This window comes from Lepisma saccharinum, chromosome 23 (assembly GCF_977018435.1).
Source record: "Lepisma saccharinum chromosome 23, izLepSacc3.1, whole genome shotgun sequence".
NCBI lineage: Eukaryota > Metazoa > Arthropoda > Insecta > Zygentoma > Lepismatidae > Lepisma > Lepisma saccharinum.
Window position 1 is genome coordinate 54,352,933 of NC_139251.1, and position 22,290 is coordinate 54,375,222.

At 37.4% G+C, this 22,290-nt stretch overlaps 1 protein-coding gene across 3 annotated transcripts in view; it reads left to right on the plus strand.

Moving 5' to 3' along the window:
- The window catches only part of LOC146005322 (ketohexokinase-like), a 45,491-nt gene that overhangs the window by 16,312 nt on the left and 6,889 nt on the right, over positions 1-22,290 (plus strand). For 2 of the 3 annotated variants that reach the window (XM_083144482.1, XM_083144483.1), the window contains exons 2-4: positions 4,103-4,223; positions 15,682-15,798; positions 17,630-17,837. In XM_083144482.1, coding sequence (XP_083000608.1) covers positions 4,129-4,223; positions 15,682-15,798; positions 17,630-17,837 — 420 coding nt within the window. In that variant the 5' untranslated portion in view covers positions 4,103-4,128. The remainder of the gene's footprint in view (positions 1-4,102; positions 4,224-15,681; positions 15,799-17,629; positions 17,838-22,290) is intronic. The other variant, XM_083144481.1, reaches the window with a different exon arrangement.

Genomic DNA, 22,290 nt, shown 5'->3' on the forward strand with positions numbered 1-22,290 from the left:
ATGAAATATTGTTTGTTACACAGAGGAAACTTTAAAATTAATGTTTGATGTGGTTTGGTTCATCGCCAGATCTCCAGCTGGGGAACATTCATGTCCAAACACTCTTGCAATCTTTGTTTGAATCCGAGAATGGTATCCTGATGGTTCTCATCTGGAATGTTGTGAATCACGTCACATATCTTGAACTTCAGGTCACCAAGATCTTTCGGTTTCTGTGTCTTGACATGTCCCTACAGCCAGTAATCGCAAGGCGTAAGGTCTGGTGACCTTGCGGGCTAAGGTGTGGGTCCTCTGGCCAATCCATCTCCCCCCAAATTTAGCATCAAGAAACTCACGAACTTCTAAATGTGGGAGAGCACCATCTTGCATCTTGCCTAACCTCTGAAGTTCCGGATAAGAAATGTCTGTTGCCATCCACTGTGTCATCCTCGAGCAGAATGAACCACAATGAGGTGCCCCATGGAAACTACGCACCATGCACTTGGGGATATCCTTCAACGTGGCTTCATCAGAGAAAAGAAGTAGAAACTGAAAGCCATCACCACCACCACCATTTAATCAGGGTAACATTAATTCACAAAATTCATTCCTTATGCCACAATCCTCTTTTATCAGATTGTGTACAAATCTCAACTTATAGGGCCTGGTTTTCACTTTCTTGCACAAGATACTGTGTGAGGTAGACCTCGACCCTACCAGTTCCAAGGATCTTTGTTTAAATGATTGCATTGGATTCCATGGCATGCTTCCCTGCACTGCATCCATCATATAGACACTCGTTCTTGGCGTCCCAATATGTGACAAATCTACTACACTTCCTGCAGCCTTAAACTTTTCGTACCATCTGTGGATACTTGTCTCCCTTGGAGGTGTTTTTCCAAATGTTTGGAACCTCCCCACCAAAACAAATATGTGATCACCTGCACACACGTTATTCAAAATGTGGGCAGAACAAAATTAAAAAAAATTCTCTAAAAAAACAACATTTTCATTGTAATAAACCTATTACTGTAAAGTTACAGCTTTTTAGAATCCTGAAGGCCTTTTAAAATACACTGTATTCTGCAACAGGGGTATTCCAGCATTAGTTGTGTGACATTTCACGCACAAAATATAAGGTTCTCGGCATGAGATTGGATTAAAATAATCATAATGAACTGATTTCATAGAATTATGGAGTACTTTGTGGTGTCTACTAAGAAATGAAAGAAAACTTGAGAATGATGACATAGCCTGAATTCATGAAAAAGAGAATGTGTTACATGCGTGATGCTTTAAAAATGTAGCAAAGTTTGACTTCATTTGCCTGTGAATCATATACGCTACAAATGCTAGTAAGTTTCATTTGTGAAATATGCAAATTATGTGCATTCACATTGTTTTAATGCAATTAAAACTAATAATAATTTTTAGATTAATTCATTTTGTTATTGACATTGAGTAGGACCAAACATCAAGCAGCTTTTAGATGTGACAATTATTGTCTTGTCCTTGCAATTGGGAGATGATAGTTCACTAGTTGAGCATTGGCATGGAATGCAGGTTTGATATGCTTGTTCAGTCTTTTTTCACTAACTATTCAGTAAGTTAATATTAATCCTGTGTGTGTGTGTGTATCAGTAAGCCACTCTAATAGCTAATTAAGTTTGAAATAATATAAGTCAAGTACAATACAGTCTCTCCCAAAATAGTGTTAACACTCTTTGAACATTAATAACAGAAACACTACTAACAGCAAGTGTAAACTTTTGTGTGTGTGTGTGTGTGTGTGTGTGTGTGTGTGTGTGTGAGAGAGAGAGAGAGTGAGAGTGAGAGTGAGTGAGTGAGTGAGTGAGAGAGAATGTTCAAAATGACCACCATTGGCAGCAATACATCACCTGCAATGCTGAAACGATAGACGAAAAGCACATATGGTTTTCACAGGAAGTGAAGCATAGCCTCCATCGCATTGTCAACCTGGGTCTGCAGCTTTGTGGCATACACATCGTTCTTGACAGTTCCCTACAGGTAGAATTCTAATGGGGTCACTCACCTCTGCTATTTTGTGTACACTAATGCCAGGGCTGTTGATGTACTGTACCCCCTAGAGAATTATGTTGATTTTTTTAATTGACAGATTTCGATGTTTTACAGAATATAAAATTGAATCCAGTGTGCAGAAAACATAAATAACTAATATATTTGATCCCAAAGTATGGCCTGCATAAAACCGTGCCATTTCACCACTTTTTATTAGTAAAAACTATGGCTGAGCTGATAACACTTTATAACTAACTAACTCTCTAGCCTTCTTGTACCTGAAGGTTCATGGCTGCAGCAACACAGGCCTTCCATCTGTCCCTATCTTGAGCAAGATCTAAATACTCTTTTCCATCCCTACCGATTTCCTTTAGGTCCATCTCAACCTTGTCCCTCCATCTTCGTCTTGGTCTTCTTACTGGTCTCTTACCATCAGGTTTCCCAACAAGAATCCTGTAAACTCTTCTTTCGTCTCCCATTCGTGCTACATGGCCTGCCCATCTAAGTCTTTTGGATTTAATCATTCTAATAATATCTGGACATGAATACAAATTATGTAGTTCTAAATTATGTAACCTTCTCCACTCACCTGTCTCCTCATATATTTTCCTAAGAATCTTATTTTCAAATACTCTCAATTTATGTTCTTCTCTCAACATAAGGGACCAAGTTTCTCATCCATATAATATTACAGGCAAAATTACTGTTTTGTATATTTTAACTTTTAGTTTCTTAGATATTAAAGGAGAAGAGAAAAGTAACATGCATTTCCTGAATTAAGCCTGCTTTTTATTTCCTCTTTATACCACTTTACAACCAGTTTAATTATTTTGGGTTATTTGATCTGCCTAGTCATTCTGACGAAGTGTTAGCTTTAACATAAGTAAAAAGTTGGCACATCTATGTTTCTTTCGATCAGGAAAAAACACTTCTGTCAAACGAAACCAAACCAAACAATGTGGTGTTGCTGTTTTTGACAACTCCATCAATCCAACTTCTGAAAGCACACTGTACACACCGAGTGACATGTGTAATCAGAAGACTTGCATCAGAAAGACAAGAAGATGTCTTTTACAGTATGATAAATAGAGAACAGTTATGTGGTTTATACACACAAACCAAGATGCAAGGTCATCTATAATGATGAACCACTGAATCGGCAGCAGTTTGCAAAGAAACTCCACACTGAACTTATGAAGCTATGGTTGATGCACCATCTTAAAATGTGCAACTTTCCACTCCTGCTACTTTGTCCATGGTGGAAATGTTACATATATATAGGGATGAAACAGAGGCCCAGGGAACAACAAAACACAAGATCTGTGCCTTATCAATAAAAGGAGGATAAAAGAAAAGCAGAGTTTTTGCATCCATTGTTCCAAAGCAATATGTGGAGAATACCATACAAATTGTTGTTTTAAATGCATCTATTGATGTTAAATTTTGTCAAACTTTACTTGGTTGTTATGAATACTATAAAAAACAAATGTATGTTATTAGCCAATTATAATTTCCACTAAAACACATAAAACAAAATGACAACGACATCAAAATTACTACGCTTTAGCTTCAACGTTTTGAATCTTCCACGTTAGGGGCCTCCCTGATGGCGCAGTGGTTCGATACCCGGTGGAAGTACATAGTGATTCGGATCCCACTTTAAACTGTAGGTCCAGTCGCAATTAGCCTTACTGTGCATAAAGTGGACTTAAAAAACCAAATCAACCAACCAACTAAATCTTCCATGTTAGCTCTCTAGGGTTAAATAAATATTTTGGAAAAAACTTCAACTATGATGAACTGAAATGTTGCATTTATTTCTATCCTCCCCCCCCCCCTTTTTTGTCTGTCTATGCCTTAGACAGCCTATAATCTTTGTATGGTCAAAGATCTTCAAATTGGCTTTTTTACATGAAATATTAATCAGACTCTTCCCTTCACCAGAGACAGTTAAGCATTCATATAAATTGCTGGATGTTTGTTTACTAAATGTGTTGCATGTTTTTGCATGCTGTCCTGGAATAGGCAGAACATTTTATTGTTGTCATATTGCAGCGATTCATTGGGGTTTTGTTCATTGTAGGTCTGGGTAGGTTAAAATTGCACACAATGACTGAAAGTAAAAGAACTTTATGTGTTGGCCTGGTGTGTTTGGACATAATAAATGTGTGCAAGGCATTTCCTGTTGAAGACTCGGACCAAAGGTACGTGTGTCCCATTGAACTTTCCTGTCTCATTCATTTTCTCTAGTATTATGGTTTCTGTTATCTTAATTTTTGCTTCACATTGCCAACCAGGCATCAGTCAGATAATTTATGGTCCAGCAAGCTATTATATTGTAGGTAACGACTTCAATTTTTCATTGTTATTTTTTGTTTTAATTTTCGATGTTATTTTTCCCAAAATTTGCATTTTTATTTTAGCGCACTCTTTCGGCCAAATATACCTAAAATTATACCTTTATTATGCTTACATTATAGGTCATAATTAGAGAAAGTACTTTGATTACCATTAACTCAACGGACTCACTAGAGAAATATTTTTTTCATAAAGTCTGTAAAAAGTTTGGTACTGGTCTTTATAATTTCAAAGAGTTTGACTGTTCAGTCTCTCATATATATTTTGACTAAACCTGAAATTTTGAGAAATATTGGCTCCTCTGAGAAGTACTAGTTAAATCATGTAGTAAGAGGTTCATTTTTTAGTATGATTACAAGTTTGGAAGTTTTGCATTTAAGAAATCATTTTTTTAAAACTAAAAAGTCTCATTTTTATATTACTTTCTAACGTGTTCTATAGAAATATGTATTATTCATTGCGAAGGTTTTGTGTCCTACATGTTGACTTAAAAGTCCTCCATTTTGTTACAGCATGTCCTACTGTTCTCTTATAGTGATGTGGTAACCCTAGGAATAAACAACACAAAAAGTGGAAAACTATATTACGTTCTGTTACTTGAACTTCCTCTGTAATGATGCCATATGTCAAGTCGTTAACGACAAACACTTCTTCATTAGCCACCATCTTAAGAGATCAAAACACAAAACTATACAGGGTGTCTCAAAAGTAATAGCGCAAACTGACACAGGTGAAAGTACACAATAATAGAAGCAAAAAAGTCTCAGTAAACATGGGTCTGCATACGAGCCGTTTTTGAGATAATCGCAAATGTGTGATTACAAGCCACCACTGACTTCATTGTTTGTAAATGTCATCCTAAATGGTAAAATGCTAATAATGTGTGCGAATGTGTGGGTACAAGCCGTCACTGACTTCAGTGTTTGTAAACGTCCTAGTTGGTAAAATACCAATAATACAGTATGAAAAATCAGGGATCCCATTGCTTTTATTGAACATTCAAGGAGTAAAGCACTCGGTGTTTACAAAATGCAAAATCCAATACTTATTAAAATATTTGGCAGAATCAGAGGCCTGTGTGCGAAGTACGAAAAATAAATAGTATATTTAATAGTTTATTGAGGAAACACGACGACTAGAAATTTTAGTTATATATTATACAGGGTGTCATTTTAATGGCGCCCACGGACCGCAGATACATGTAGAGGACATCAAAACAAACAATTTTTCTCAGTAACATTTTTCTTGTTGGTGCGTCAATTCGACGCTACAGCCGTTCAAAAAAGACCGTTTTGCCGCCTGGATGCTGGCAACCAAACACAACATTTGATCGTATCTGTGACGTCATTTCCTGCGGCATAACAGCGTACGGCAGTGTTTCAAGGAACACACAAATTTTGTGAAAAATGACAAACTACCAACCACATTATTAGTTGTAAATCGAAGCGAGAAACGCGTCCAGTAGACTGAACACCATAGCCTACCAGCCAGAAGATCAGCAGTCATCTCAGGGGAAGGGGGAAGTGAACCAACGATATGAGAAATGGTAAAAAAAAGTATTCAAAATGAAGTGTCATTATCTGATTTTGTCTCAGCCTACATGTCAGCCTACATGTCAATATCAACAACAATAAATTTTATTGTACTTACAACTTACATGTGGCTGTTTACGCCCAGCTACATGTCAATTATATTTGCAAATCTCGTTGCAAGGTTGATATCTACAGGTTTGTGTCCAGATGCCTTGTGGTGCTTTTGTGCTGATAACGGAAGTATCTGAGATTCACGTTGTTAAGTTACATTACGGCTAAAACGTGTACAACGACAGTAACAATCTAATGATGAATCAGTAGCGAATATACTGCCCTGTTCAGAGTTGCAAACTATTACATGTGTATCCGGTGCGCAGATAAACACAGTCGTCGGAGAATTTGTTTTATTACTACTTATATCCCTGTATTTTCAACCATTTTTGTCACTTGCCTCATAATGCCCTGAATATGCATTATATTATGTGTTGCTAACCTTTGGAATTTTCAGTTCTTTCATTTCTATTTTGTCATCTGTTCAGTGTGTCACAGACAACTAGTATCAGAAGAACGAAGTGGATAGACTAAATTGTAGATACCAACTCGGTAACTAGATTTGCAAATATTTGATATGTAAGCTAAGACAAAATTCGATATGACTACTTCCACTTGAAATCTATTTTCTTTCTACCATATTTCGTATCGTTTGTTTACTTCCTGTTAGGTTACAGAACGTGTTTTCTCGTTTTGTTTTACAGTACATATTGTGGCTGATTATAGCTATGTCATTTTTCACAGAATATGTGTGTTCCTGGCAACCCTGGAACGCATCGCTTCACGACGGGATATCACGTCACAAATGCAATCAAATGTTGTGTGTGGTTTCCAGCATTCAGGCGGCAAAACGAGCTTTTTTGAACGACTGTAGCGCCGAGACGATGCGCGAACGAGAAAAATGTTACTGAGAGAAGTTGTTTGTTTTGATATCCTCTATATGTTTCCATGGTCCGTGAGCGCCATTAAAATGACACCCTGTATATTAGTAACTTCAACAATTGGAAATTTTCCAACAACACATCTAGCGTAACATATCATATACAAATCTGATTGACATTAATCATTCAACTTATGATTGACATTAATCATTCAACTTACAAATATAACCACACTTCATTTTGGCCAAAACAAATGTACCAGAATCAGATTGTGTTTCCAATTATGTATTAGGGTTGGTTCAATGTTCTATATTATTCTTAAGTGGAAAATATCTTATCCATCAGCAATTTGGAATAGGTAAATTCTAGATCTAATTGAATACAAATGGACATGATTAGTGGATATCGGTTAACTTTGAAACAACCATCTGCATAATGGTAGCATTAAACATAACATAAAAAAATAATGCTCAAATGAAACTAATTAACTAACTCAAGTAATATGAATATTAGATTATACTTACATACCAGTACACAGATGATGACTTCAGAAGACCGATTCCACCAGTTCAAGGTAGAATTGCAAGATGTGAACCCAACTGCTGTCAGATTAAATTGGGCCATCCATTTACAAAGAAAACGAGAGGGAAATGCTCCCTTGCCGTTGCCGAGATGCTGCAATTGCCAAAAGCTGGAGTCAAATAGTTGCACACTTGCAGCTGGAAAATCAAGGTCACTCATTTCTTGTTGCATTTTCTTGGCTTCGCCCATCCATTGCATTCGGTCAATTTCTCGCGGCAAGACCTGACTTCTATCCTTTCAAAACACAAGAGTCGCTTGTTTCAATGTTAATTTAGACAGCGCCCTTTAAAAAAAGAAAAGGAAGTATAGATTCTGGTATTTTTCAATGAGAATTGTACATACAGCCATACGAATTTGCTGAATGAGTTTAAAACTGAACATCAAAGAAAATTACAGAAACTGTTCACACAACGAAGAAAGCTTACAATCATGTATCTAGAAATATATTTTGAGGGGAGGAGTCCAAACCAAGTGTGTCAAAATAGTAACAATAATATAATATATGGCAGTGGCGGAGCGTGACCTTTCCAACAGTGTAAGCCTATCATGATGAAGGTTATTTCCCGTTGTGCTTATTTTTGGGCTGACATGGTTAGTGATTTATCCACACACATCGACCCCCGCCCCCCCCCCAATTTTTTCAGAACACTTCCCTGGAATTTTTCACCAAATTAAAAATTCTGGATATCTGATAATTAAGTCAGTGTTATTCCTATCACAATGAGTAACGTAAAATATGCAAAGTTAGATAAAATGAGTAATAATAATAATAAACAAACGAAAACAGAAGGAAACAGAAAAGTGCTGAATACTTTTTACAACCGCATAACCAAGTATCAGCTCCGTATCATGAATCGCAAAATCTGCGCACTTTATTTTTCGTTTCTGTTACTATGTCTGCTAGAGAAGGAAGGGGTGGGCCTACCTATATCCACAAGTTTCTTCTTGGCAGCAAAATCCTTGCTGGACAACGGCGTCTTCAACAAGTTCTCCACCCCACCGCACAATCACACTCATTTTATTCCATAATGCACTTCACTACTGTATTACACCACAGCACAGGGACGACAGTCCGCTTTTCAATAGATGGAATTCGCAAAAGCAATACCTCGAGACTTTAACAAACACACAGCAAGAAGGGGGAAACAAAAAGAAACCAGATCCAAAATCGGTCACTGCTCAAAGCAGTGATCTTTCGGACTGTGAGGGGAATATCCCTTTCGGATATAAATAAATTCCCTCTCTTGCCTTAAAATTCCCTATATTTAGTAAAAAAAAAAATACAATATAAAATATAAAAGAAATGCTCACAAATTGTAGGGATATATCCAGAAATTTCTATCAAAGGACATGTAAGTGTTTTCTTAGGATAGTGTAAAAGCAAATCTAGCACCTAAAAGATCAAAACAGGCTTTTGGTACGTTGTTCGAAGAGTGTTTGAATCACGGACTATGTAATTAATAATATTTGGTTCACATTTGACATGAAATTTGTAAAATTGGTTCAATCTTCAGTTTTCATTAACATTTATTTATTTATTTACTTATTTATTTCACTTTTTAGCTCAATTATTACCAGCTGAGTTCATACATAAACGGAAAACAGAGTCTTAATATGTCTAATGTTTATGCTCTCCTACAAGCGAAAAACAGAAACAACAAGAATTTAGCACATCAATGTGTATCTAGTTTTCCCGTACCCGCTCATTTCTAGGTTTCTCCTTTTCCCCTTCCTGTTAGTTTTTTGCTTCAGAATTCCCTGTTCCTGGAAAAGAAAAACCTCCTTGAAGCACCACCGGCTCAAATTTCCTTTACAGTCAACCATTCATACCCGCCAACGCTGAAGCCCCTCCTCTTACAGGACCTGTGTATCGCTGACGCGTATTCAGTGAAGCCAACCCAAGCATAATGGTGCTAAATCTCGCACAAGTTTAAAAAGTCGTTTGTAAGTTTATTTATTTTATTTATTTATTTATTTATTTCGTCTTCTTTTACATGGCGAAGTTAAGGCTGTGGAGCCTTTTCTTCCACTTGACCATGTTTACAAAAAAAAATGAATATGAAAATAATTAACATATTGAAAAAAAAAGGAAGAAAAAAAAATATAAAAAATTACAGAGAAATAAAAAAATACAAAGAGAAATTACATATAAGAAAGGTAATCTAACCTATAGATACGGACACACACACTCACACTCACACATACATATTTTTGCCCTTACACACGTACAAGCAAATACATAACATAAAATATATAAGATATAAATAAAACAACAGGGCCGCTTTTCGTTGTGGTTGAATTTTCTCAAACTTTTCACATAACGTGGAACCCATGTCGTTGGTTGAACCATTCAAATTTATATTTGTTTTTGTTATAAATTAATATTTATAATATGAAAATCCCAGAAGAATTTAGTAGTATGTAGAATAATTTCGGAGTTTAAACGACACCATGGATGTCCAGAAGGGGCAAGGGGAGGAGGCACTTCCTGAAAAATGAATGTCAACCATTTTCACACATATAATTTCATTTCAGTCACATCAAATTGTTAATTATTGTAAGGGCGTTGCAGAAAAATGTTAACTTCAAATTGAATTAGTATATTTTGAGAAGGGAAATATACCTAGTTTACCCTAACCCCTGAAAAAATACTTTGCTTAATCCTCCCTGGTGGAAAGAAATACTGCGGACGTCCATGAACAACACTTTTTCTAAACATGAGGTTTGCAACGCTGCTGTAAGCCTCTGCCCGTAGGTTTACACACCTAGGGTTTCGACGCGCTCTTCTCCCTATATTCCTCGTTCTTCTCCTTCCAGATACGGTGGGCGACGGTAGGGACTGCTCCTTCGCGGTCAGAAATTTGTAAGGCAACATTCAGACTGCTTACAACTTTCCCCAAGCAAAAGGCGGGAGTTCTCATGTGCCATCTGGTGTGAAGTGTTGCAATCTAACAAACAGGATCTCGAAGACTGGTATCAGGCCGAGATGAACTTTGAAGTTTTTACGAATTTTGCCATATAATTACATACATGTTACTAGAATTAATAAAGTGTAAGCCCGGCTTACACGGCTTACATGGACGCTCCGCGCCTGATATATGGTAATAATATAATATGATAGTAATATATTAATAATTATTTAATGAATCGTTCACCATTGCACCTCAAACAATTGGACGAATAATCTCGGTGAAAATGCCATGCAATTTATTGTATGAGAACAGAGTATTTGAAAGTGTGTTCATTACTTTCGCATTCACGTATTTTTCTAGACCTGTTATAGTCATATTACAAATAGGCACTTTTCACAAGCAAACTAGTGTCTTCCGATATTACTAAAACTGGCTTCAAATCCCATGTGAGATATGGATATTTGCGTGCTGTAGCAAAGTATGACGAGCTTTATGACACCATACATCAATTTTTGCAATCGGAAATTCTGGGTTCATATATCGCTCATACAGGAATTGCACTTGGGAGTGACATTTTTCCCACGGAAGTCCATTCTAACCAATATTTACATAGCTTTAACATAAACAATATGTAAGAACTACCCCATAGTCGACAGGGATTAACGCGCACAGCTGTAAACAAGGGTACTGGGTCCGAATCTGGGATAAGTAAAGGATGCTAATTAATTTTCTCAATTATTATTATTATATATTTCCATTGCCATGATAAACCTAATTAGTAATTATAGAATCATGTCGCCCCTGTTGATGTAAAAATGTATAAATATGCATAATGCATTAGGGTCGTTATTTACTTATTTTTATAATTTCCATTTAGAATTTATATTCTTAGCACACATCCTCAATACAACCTTGGAAACAAATAATAATTATTAATAATAATAATAACTGAAAATCTGTATTACAATATTTATAAAATATTCATAATAACCATCTATATTGATTACACCAATTATATAAAGGAGAGCTTACTGTATAATACTGATATATAAATTAAATATAATGTATGGAAAAACAAAAACCTAGTCAAAGCTTTTGATTTGGAAGGGGCGATTGTCCCCATCACCCTCCCCGTGGATCTGCACCTGATTTAACAAAGTTTGCATAAATACCAATACAGAAAATCCCCCCAAACCCGCAAACCACCTCCATCAAACACCAGAACAACGATGAAGCAAGCTTTGCGCACCTGCGAATTGGCCAGACTGGTGCAAAACTTCCAAAAGTTTGGAATGCCTGAATTTTGTGGAAAACTGAAGGGATCTTGGAACTTGATCACACCCACAACCCCCCCTCCCCTCCACTTTCACATCTGGTTGGGATAGCAATAAACCGTTCTCGTGCCTGGTGCAAGGCTAAATGACCTTGAGCGGGAGAAAAGCATGCAAGCTTCCTTGCAAATGGATGGCCCGCTTAAGAGAGAGAGAGAGCGAGCTCCGCACGCCACGCGAGAGCCGTACCTTTCCATGGTCACATGACCTGGTGACGTATTATTTCCCAAGAAAAAGAAACAAACGAATGACTAATAGCACACAATCTGATTCATATTTATTTGCAAGCGAGGAATAGTTACAACTGTGATGTTTGTATTGGGTTATTAGTCATACTGAATTATAATAGCTGAGCATACAGAAAATATACTCACAAAAACTGAAGAAAAAGTTCTTTTATGCGGTATTCCTTTGTATGGTGAGATTCGTGAATTAGTGTGTGCAGTCAAATGTATTTCGAGGAAAATAATGGCCCTTGGATTCTATTTTGAAAAGTGATGGACAGAACAGCAGCAGCACTGCTAATAAGCAAATGGTCAATAATGTCCACTGGGAAGAAAGAGCCCCATTTAATGGAGAGCAGATGCGGCAGCTACAATGTCCACTCCAGGAAAAAAATTACTACGTGACAAGCCTGTCGCAAATCTCTGTTATTCAAAAGGATGCAATTTAGCCATGTTTTTATCGATATGCCAAGAGATAGCAATCTACCCTTAGGAAACGAATGAAATCATTAAAACATGAAAATTTGTTGAGTGGTGGTGAATCTTTGTTACGAGTGGTGCTGGATAGCTCAGGGTTTTGCTGGGTGATGTTCACGGGACAAACGGTTTTAATGAAGATGGAAGGTATCTTTGAGTCCTGGAGTCATTTCTTAAGGGCAATCTGGAAGATAAATTTCAAGAATATTGTGTGGGTGGATGAAACCTGAGTTAATGTTCGTCCTACAGTGAAATAAAGGTGGACTGATGATAACACAAAAGTGTTTTTTTCCAAACTGCACGTTGCTGTTTAAATCAAAGAAATTTTCCAATTATCATGAGGACGTGGACCATGCTCGGTGATTCAAGTTGACTTCCTCGTCCCTAACTTGGTGGGGGATTGACACCCTGGTTTGTATCAACAAGAACCAGGGCACACATTGCACCATTGTAGTGCAGGTGGTGGGGAGGCACATTAATATATATATATAATATCTTATGAAAAATACTGTGCATTAGCATACAGTATTAATCGGACATTATCATTTGTCTAATTCGTTAAACTATACTTATTGAAACACTACGTTTTGACATTTTGAGAGGTCATATCTTCTCTCGTCTTCAAGCGAACAACTTTCTTTTACTGGTGGTGGGGATCGAACCCACGACAGATCTGTGATTTTACTACAAATCCGATGCTGTAACCAATTGCTCCACAATGATGACTTAAATCGGAAGTGTTAGGTTCTGTAGTGTGTCATCTTTCTGAAGTTTGTCTTACCACTATTAGTGCCTTATTTGTGGGGACATTTGTGAAGAGACTTTCTGCATCAAAGCTGACTAGTGTGTCTGTCCTTTTCATCTATTTCCATTTGTCGAGTCAGTGATGCTAAGTGTTCAGAGTTTTTGATGTACGTGCGGGAGCAGTGGTGCTAGTGTCGCTAGTTAAAGTTTTGGGGAAGCCTGTAGTTTCCATATTTTCCAAGGTTTCAGAAAGCTTGGTGGATCTATATCAGAGAATTTCTTGTCGAGTCTGCCATATTTTTTCTCAACTTGTTGATGGTGCTGGCTACTTTTGTTTCATTACTGGGTGTGGGACCCTTGTTTAGTCTATGGTAGTTAACTGTGTCTACAAGGGTCATTGAATGGTAAACCCAACCCAACCAACTTCCCTGTTGAAGTGGTTATCACATCATGCTACAATGCCAGTGGTCCTGGGTTCATATCCCAACCTGGAAATGGGTGTTCTTTGTGATTAGCCAAGAGTGACATTATCTTTGCAATCGACCATATTAGTGGTGATGACACAGCAGACAACTGAGCATGATTTGAGTCCAAACAAGATTGGCTGGCACGTAGTTTTGTCATATACTCTGGCATTGGAATTTCAATCACAAGGGGTAGCTTTAAGTATTGTGCTAGCAGTTATGAAACAAAAGTGTGATGTGTTTCGTACATCTATGTAAAGATGAGATTTTGGAGAGTACGTTGATACGAGGGTCACTATTTATATTTTGAGCCTAACAATGAAAAAACAGGAATTTGGCATTGAACACTGCTTTATTGTTTTTCGAAGTATTCTCCTTTATGGTCAATACACTTTTGCATTCGTTCGAACCATTTGTCAAAGCAGTTTGTCCAATCTTCTTGAGACACCTCCATAATATGGTTTTTGAACGCGTCATCGGCATCTTCCGCCGACGAAAATCGTTGTCCACGCAATTTATTCTTGACATTCGGGAACAAGAAGAAGTCATTGGGTGCCAAATCAGGACTGTACGGCGGATGACCCATCAATTCGATTTTTTGACTGTTCATAAAGTCGGTTGTTAGACGAGATGTGTGACAGCTGGCATTGTCTTGATGAAGAATGATCCGACGGCGTTTGTTTGTTTTCCGTATTTGACCGAAGACCTCTGGCAAACAAATTGTTGTGTACCATTCAGAGTTGACCGTTCTATGTTCCTCTAAAGGTACAGTTGCCACATGACCAGTTTTCCCGAAAAAAACAGGCAACCATTTGTTTTGATGTGCTTCGAGCGCAAACAACTTTTGTTGGATTGGGTTCATCTTGAAACACCCATACAGTCGACTGCTGCTTACGTTCCGGCTCATATGCATATATCCATGATTCGTCACCTGTTACAATCTTATATACGTCTTTTGAAGCACCACGATTGTATTTATTGAGCATTTGTTTGCACCAATTGACGCGAGCATCTTTTTGAGTTTTTGTCAAATTGTGTGGGATCCAACGAGAACATACCTTTCTCACAGCTAAATGATCATGTAATATTTTATATATGCCTATGGTTGCCTCAATCTCACAGTATGTCACATGACGATCTTGCAGTATTAGGTTTTGCACAGCATCAATGTTTTCTTGAACAACAACTGATTTTGGACGACCTTCGCGAATCTCGTCGGTGAGCGAACGGTGGCCACAATTAAATTCGTTATACCAGCGTTTCACAGTGGCAAAGGATGGGGCTTCATCGCCAAATGTGGAAGTAAGTTGATCGATGCACTCTTGTCTTGATAATCCACGTCGAAAATCGTAAAAAATCATCACACGAAAATGTTCACGAGTTAATTCCATTTTATTGTTGTCGCGCAATCTCCAAGGCAACATAAACAACACAAATGAAGCTATTGACAAAATATTTGAAGTACGTTATGGTCAATAATGCCAGACGATTCCGTGCAAACGTCAAATCGCGCCTAACTTCAATCAGTGTTGCCAAGGCTCAAAATATAAATAGTGGCCCTCGTATATTATGCATACCTTACATAGCATAAGGTAAAGAATAACTGGAGTAAAGGAAATCATGCATTTTTAAAGAAAATCGAGCTATTCCATTTCGGAACACAGCCGAAGCTCAATTGAGCCAGACCAAACCCAACTTCAGTGACGCTGTCGATATGAATTCTGCACATGCGGATGCTGCACTGCCACCTATTGGCTGCGGTTTTCAGAACGGAAGCTGGTAGGAGTATTTACTTTACTCATTTTCCTACTTCATTTATTCTTTGCATTCTCCTCTGTAAGGTATATGTAATATATCGACGTATACTCCAAAATCTCATCTTTATATTGATGTACGATACACATCACAATTTTGTTTCATAACTGCTGTCAGAATTCTTTAGTTATCTCTTGCAATGCTATCTCATAGGGTAAAACTATGTGAGGAATTCGTGTGGATTGAATCTTGCAGTGTGATGTTACACTAATAATCAAAAGTATCAGAAAAGTGAACTAGAATAAACTAAATCAATCAATGAAACCCTATCAATTATTAATTTTATTACAGATGCTTGGAGCAGAGATGGCAAAGGGGAGGGAATGCTTCCAACAATTGTACTGTACTTTCTCAAATGGGGATGAAGTGCGAGTTTCTTGGAACAATGGCTAAAGGGCACGAATTAGGGTAAGTACATTCACATAATTTCTCTTCTCATATGTATTGTAGTAGGTTACAGCTGGAGTACATGTGTAAGTGCAATTTTTACAATACAAGATATAAAAAAGGAAAGTTAAAAATTGTACTTACGTATGTGAGTATATGTTCCTACCGTAGAACGACGTTTCAGAGATAAGACTATCTCCTTCCTCAGGTTCATAAAAAAAAACTAGGTACTTGGCATAGTACTGAGTCAAAAATGTAATATGAGGATAGTGGTTAAGGGTTGGTTAAGATACATTTAAAAATATTATGTTTATGCTATTAAAAGTACGTAAAAAGCGTGTCGTTCCCTGAAAAGACTTGTACTATAGACCTATTCACAGGTATAAAAGTTAAAAAAGTTAAAAATCTAAAAAACCTGCATAAATCACTATGCTACTTGCAGGTTTAGCCATTCCTACCCAACAATCAACTATCCTCATATTACATTTTTGACTCAGTACTATGCCAAGTACCTAGTTTTTTATATGAACCTGAGGAAGGAGATAGTCTTATCTCTGAAACGTCGTTCTACGGTAGGAACATATACTCACATACGTAAGTACAATTTTTAACTTTCCTTTTTTATATTTTGCATTTGTGAGTAACACGCAACTAATCTACAAAATGCTTACAATACAAGGGAGACATATTTGTCTGGATAGGCAGTCTCAACTTTTCCACTTTCCTTATTCTGACAGTTCACCACTGAACCTATTGCTTCACTCCACAGGGTGGCTATTCACTGGAAATTCTTTGAATTCTGGGAATTATGCATGAATTCTACGTGTATCTCTTTTATTTTAATTAATCGCATCTAATTCCAGCTTTTATTCATTTCTACTCATCCTTCTTTGCCACAATCTTGCATTTATTCCAAGAAGTTCGGCACAAAAATCATACAAAGAGAAGATTGAATTTGCAATGTGGGCGCTTCAAACTTGAACTGCACAGGGCGACACTGGAAGGGAGGAAGCAGCGAGAACGGTGCCGTGTGCTGTGGCTTCTGCAACTGTGCATGCTCATATGCCTGATACAAAGGGTTGGCAGTATCCTCTTCCATGTATTTTGTCCTGTTCCCTCCTCGAGCTTCTGCTCCCGCACAAAGCTTTCACAATGGCACAAGCTGTCCTGTGGGGGTCCAACTGAGAGTCTGCACCAAGGTGGCTGATTCGCGGTTTCATCTTCTCAGCAAAAGTGTTTGCCATGTTACAGACACAAATACATGACTTATTGTGTAAAATGTCCTTCTTAGTGAAATGTGAAAAGGTAAAAACATTGTTTTATTGTTCATTCTCGAGGTGATTAGCATCTATCTATTACTGGGAATTCACCGCTCCTGTGCACTATAGGGCCAACTGTGTCTGCTTGTGAATAACAGACATCGACTATAATCTTGAGTGTTGAGAAATCTCTCTCGCCAATAAAACCAAGCAGACAGAAATATATTGTTCATATTTTCCACACATCTTAAATTCGAACTGTAAATCTGTGTACATTCACCACAATTTCGCTCACATCTGAATGTAAAGTTATTCCATGCCAAAAACTCCCTCGAACCACTGCAAAGAGATGTAGAAAGATCCACTTCCATGCCACACACATATTCTGTTTTGATCTCAAGTGTAGTGGGAGGGGAATATATCATAACATGTAGACATTACTGATGTTCACTCTGTCATCTGCAGCTGTGGTACAAAGGGTAAAGAGTAATGCTTCCTACCCCATAATTACTTACAATTGGTTATGTAAGGGAATAAGAATGGGGGGTAGTTGTCTACTTTTAAGTTAGAAACTTTGATTCTTTTTTTTTTAGGTTTATAATGAAAGATTTCAAAGACCATGGGATAATTGTTGACAACTGTGTATTTCACGATGACTGTGACTTCCCCACATCCAGTGTTATAATAAGTGCTGCAAACGGTTCCCGCACCATTATACATTCCAACAGGAATTTGCCTGAATTGACTGCGGATGATTTCAAGAAATTGGATCTTTCTCAGTATCGCTGGGTACATTTTGAGGTAAGAATGTTTCTTTATGATATTTTATGTACAGGCACATATCTAGAAATATGTTTTGGGGGTCCGAACGAAATGTTGCAGAATTGCAGAAATAGAAACAAAATTGTTTAAATTAATACATATTCATAATATGTGTTCATAACTTATGGTTGTGCAAATTACTCACAATTACAGAATAATAAGTATTCTTAAATAAATTTAAAAATACTAAAATTTCTTGTACTTACAATTAGTGAGTATTTGTTTCTGAACGACATTTTGGGAAACCACTGTTCCCTTCTTCAGGTTCAATCTTGACTATGAAGAACACCCCATAGCCACGTCACTTTAAGTCCAAAGCAAGGAAAAGGGACTCAGGTTTGATTTTGGTAAGAAAGGAAATTTAGAAAACCTGCCTAAAACCGTTAAAACTTCCATCTCTAGTTTCATACTGTTAAAAACAGAAAATTTAATCATCTAAAAGAAAATTTTGACTAAAAGGTGAAAACAACACCCGCCATTTCACTCCAGCTCGTGGAAACTTCAGAATGCCTTCTCACCGAATACTGGAAGTTGTCAGTTTTCCACTTCTTCCCTTTACACATTTCCCCTACACTTCCCCTTCTTGCTCACGTTACGTCGTATTCAAAGTTGCATGTTTCCCGAGCTTTGCGAATTACGTCTGGGGTAACATGAAAACCTTTTTTTTTTTTTTTTTTTTTTTTGTGCTCGTGCTTTTCCCATCTTTTGAACATTACGCATCGATGATAAGTAACAACAGTAATAATAATAACAATAACCCATGGTGCAACAGCCCGTGAGGGCCAGGACCCACCTGCCGAACTACAACCCTCACTCCCACCTGCTGGAAGGTGGAAGATCATCCAACCAGTTAAGGGGCGGCATGTGGTCAGCACAACGATCCTGCAGTTCATGACAGGGTTTTGCTACTCATTTGTAGCTCCCCACTTTCCTCAATGGTCCATGACCACAGGTCCCATACACAGGCCGAGATCTTAGGAGAAAAGTTGTTACACCTCCTCCAGGAGACTCGAACCTGCACGTGTCCCGTAGCCAGAGCCCAAAGTATGATGCCTTTGACCACATGTCCATGGTGCGGGAAATGTATAATATGTAAATTAATTAAATAAGAAGTTGATATTTCGTGGCTTGACCAGATGTTCACAGAAGAAGAAAGCAGATTGCATTGATGCAGCCATTTAGCCAGAAAGAAGTGATAGGTGACAGGTATCAGCAATAAAAGTACTTTAGCCAATGTTTACTACATGGTTGGTGGTAGCTGAAGATCTGGAAGGAGAAAAGGGGGGAGTATGATTATTATGTGGATAGGTTTAGTGCAGGGGGCTATAGTGGCCACATGTAGAACCTTTCCCATCACCTGCAGGAGGAGGTGTCTGTGGATTGGAGTAATAAGTGGATGATGGCCATACGTAGGGATGCACCGAAGATGATTACAGATGTATGAAAATCGGAAGAAATTGACATATCGGCATCGGTATCGGAATCAGCAAAACTCCGATATTTAAACCGGTACAGATTATACTAGAGTTTTAACAAGTTTTATATTCTAGTTTTGTAAGATTTATTGAAAATTTGGTTATGATTCGTCATTATTGTAGAGTTTTTGTAATAAAATTATTGCAAACTCTCATTCAGAGGATCATCCTAACTATAAATCGGAAATTGCTGAATCAGGATCTGCTGTTGTATTGGAAATTCAAAAATGAGTATTCAAACCTAAAGCAAGTGCTGAGAAAATACTTGGGCATATCTGCTGCATCAGTATTCAGTGATTGAGTGTTCAGTGTTGCTGAACAGATTTGCGGTAAGAGAAGAAAGAAGTAGGTTACTTCCTGAAGTGCTTCCAAATCTCGTGTTTCTGAAGGTGAATCTGGCAGAACAGGAATTCATTTTGCATTTCAAAGAACTGCTTTTGTATTAATGTTAAATCTCTAGGTTCACATAACCTTTTGTAGATGCAAATGTACATTCGTGAGAATATACAGGGTGTAATTTTTATGGTGCCCACGGACCACAGATTCATATAGAGGACATCAAAACAAACAACTTTTTTCAGTAACATTTTTCTCGGTGCGTCAATTCGACACTACAGCCATTCAAAAAAGACTGTTTTGTCGCCTGGATGCTGGCAACCCAACACAACAAACATTTCATCGTATATGTGACGTCATTTCCTGCAACAAAACAGCACATGGCAGGGTTGCAAGGGAAACACAAATTTTGTGAAAAACGACAAACTACCAACCACATTATTAGCTGTAAAACGAAGGGAGAAACGCGTCCAATAGACCGAACATCATAGCCTACCAGCCAGATCAGCAGTCATCTCATGGGAAGAGGGAAGTAAACCAACGATAAGAAAAATGGTAAAAAACGTATTCAAAATGAAGTGTCAATATCGGATTTTGTCTCAGCCTACATGTCAAATATCAACAATAATAAATTTTATTGGACTTACAGCTTACATGTGGCTGTTTACGCCCAGCTACATGTCAAATATTTGCAAATCTCGTTGCAAGGTTGATATCTATAGGTTTGTGTCCAGATACCTTGTGGGACTTTTGTGCTGATAACGGAAGTATCTGAGGTTCACGTTGTTACATTACGGCTAAAACACGTCCAACCACAGTAACAATCTAATTATGAATCAGTAGTGAATATACTGCCCTGTTCAGAGTTGCAAACTATTACATGTGTATCCGGTGCATAGATAAATACAGTCGTTGGAGAGCTTGTATTACTACTACTTATATCCCTGTTTTTTTCAACCACTTTTGTCACTTGCCTCATAATGCCCTGAATATACATTATATTATGTGTTGCTTACCTTTGGAATTTTGAGTTCTTTCATTTCTATTTTGTCATCTGTTCAGTGTGTCACAGACAACTAGTATCAGAAGGACGAAGTGGATATACTAAATTGTAGATGCTAACTTGGTAACTAGATTTGCAAATATTTGACATGTAAGCCAAGAAAAAATTTGATATGACTTCCACTTGAATTCTATTTTCTTTCTACCATTTTTCGTATCGTTTGTTTACTCTCTGTTAGGTTACAAAACATGTTTTCTAGTTTTATTTTACGGTACATAATGTGGCTGATTGTGCTATGTCATTTTTCACAGAATATATGTGTTCCTGGCAACCCTGGAGCACATCGCTTCACCACGGGATATGACTTCACAAATGCAATCAAATGTTGTATGTGGTTGCCAGCATTCAGGTGGCAAAACTGACTTTTCTGAACGGCTATAGCGCCGAAATGATGCACCAACGAGAAAAAATTTACTGAGAAAAGTTGTTTCTTTTCATGTTCTCTATACGTTTCCGTGGTCACCATTAAAATGACACCCTGTATATGTATATACATATGATATGCAATCAAATGTACGTAGCAAATGTATTTTTGTCATGTAGGAAATAACATCCCATTTCTGTTTAATAATCTTATGTATTGGAATCTGTTAAATATCGGCATCAGTATCGGTCCCAAAAATTATCGGTGAGTACATCGGCATCGGTAAATTTTCAGCTTCGTCACATCCCTAGCCATATGGAAACAGTCGTTTGAGGTAGTGTTGTGGTGGTGAGATTGAGGTCAGAGTTTTGGGTTGAGGAATGGTGGATATTGATTCTGAGGTTCAAGGGGGGTAGAGCAGTGGTTCTCAACCTTTTCCAGTCTGGGATCCACCTTGAAGGATATTGCACTTCATTGAACCCATAAACATGGGCACTGCCAGAATTAGTTGTAGGGGTGTGTATTCAGTTTATAAATATATCTTAGCTAACTTCGAATACTTTAAGAAGCCCTTTTTTACACTTGCTTAAACGAATTACACATACTTCTTTCTACAGGGTGGCTACTCCTTGTATTCTGGGAATTCTGCATGAATTATTGGCTCCAGGAATTATGTGTGAATTCTGCTTGAATTTTTCTCCATAGACGTGAAAAATTGCAACTTTTATTAATCCAAATCGTATTGAATTTATACATATTGATAAATACAGTGAGGTGAGATTTTCACAGTTGAGTTTTTATTTTTATCGAGGAAGCAAAATAATGTTGTGTGAAAAATGAAATAGAATTCTCACGATCTGCTTACTTTGTTACTGTCCTTCGTAGAGCAATCCGATAGACAGAAGATTATTGCAAGATAAGATTTCTTAAAGATGGTTAGGTACATTTGAGTTTGAAATTCTTACACAATTAACAATTTTTTGCAGGTTAGAATACACTGTTCAACAATGAAATTTTTACAGAAAGGAAAATGCCCAATCTTTATAGATTTTGGTACGCTGAATTCGAAAATGACAATAGTTTTTGTTTTTTAGCTCCCGTTTTTGAGATAAAGTAAAAAACAATCTTAGATTTTGGTACGCTTTCGTACGTTTTCGTGCTATATGAAGTTTGTCACGTCCTTATCCTTCCACA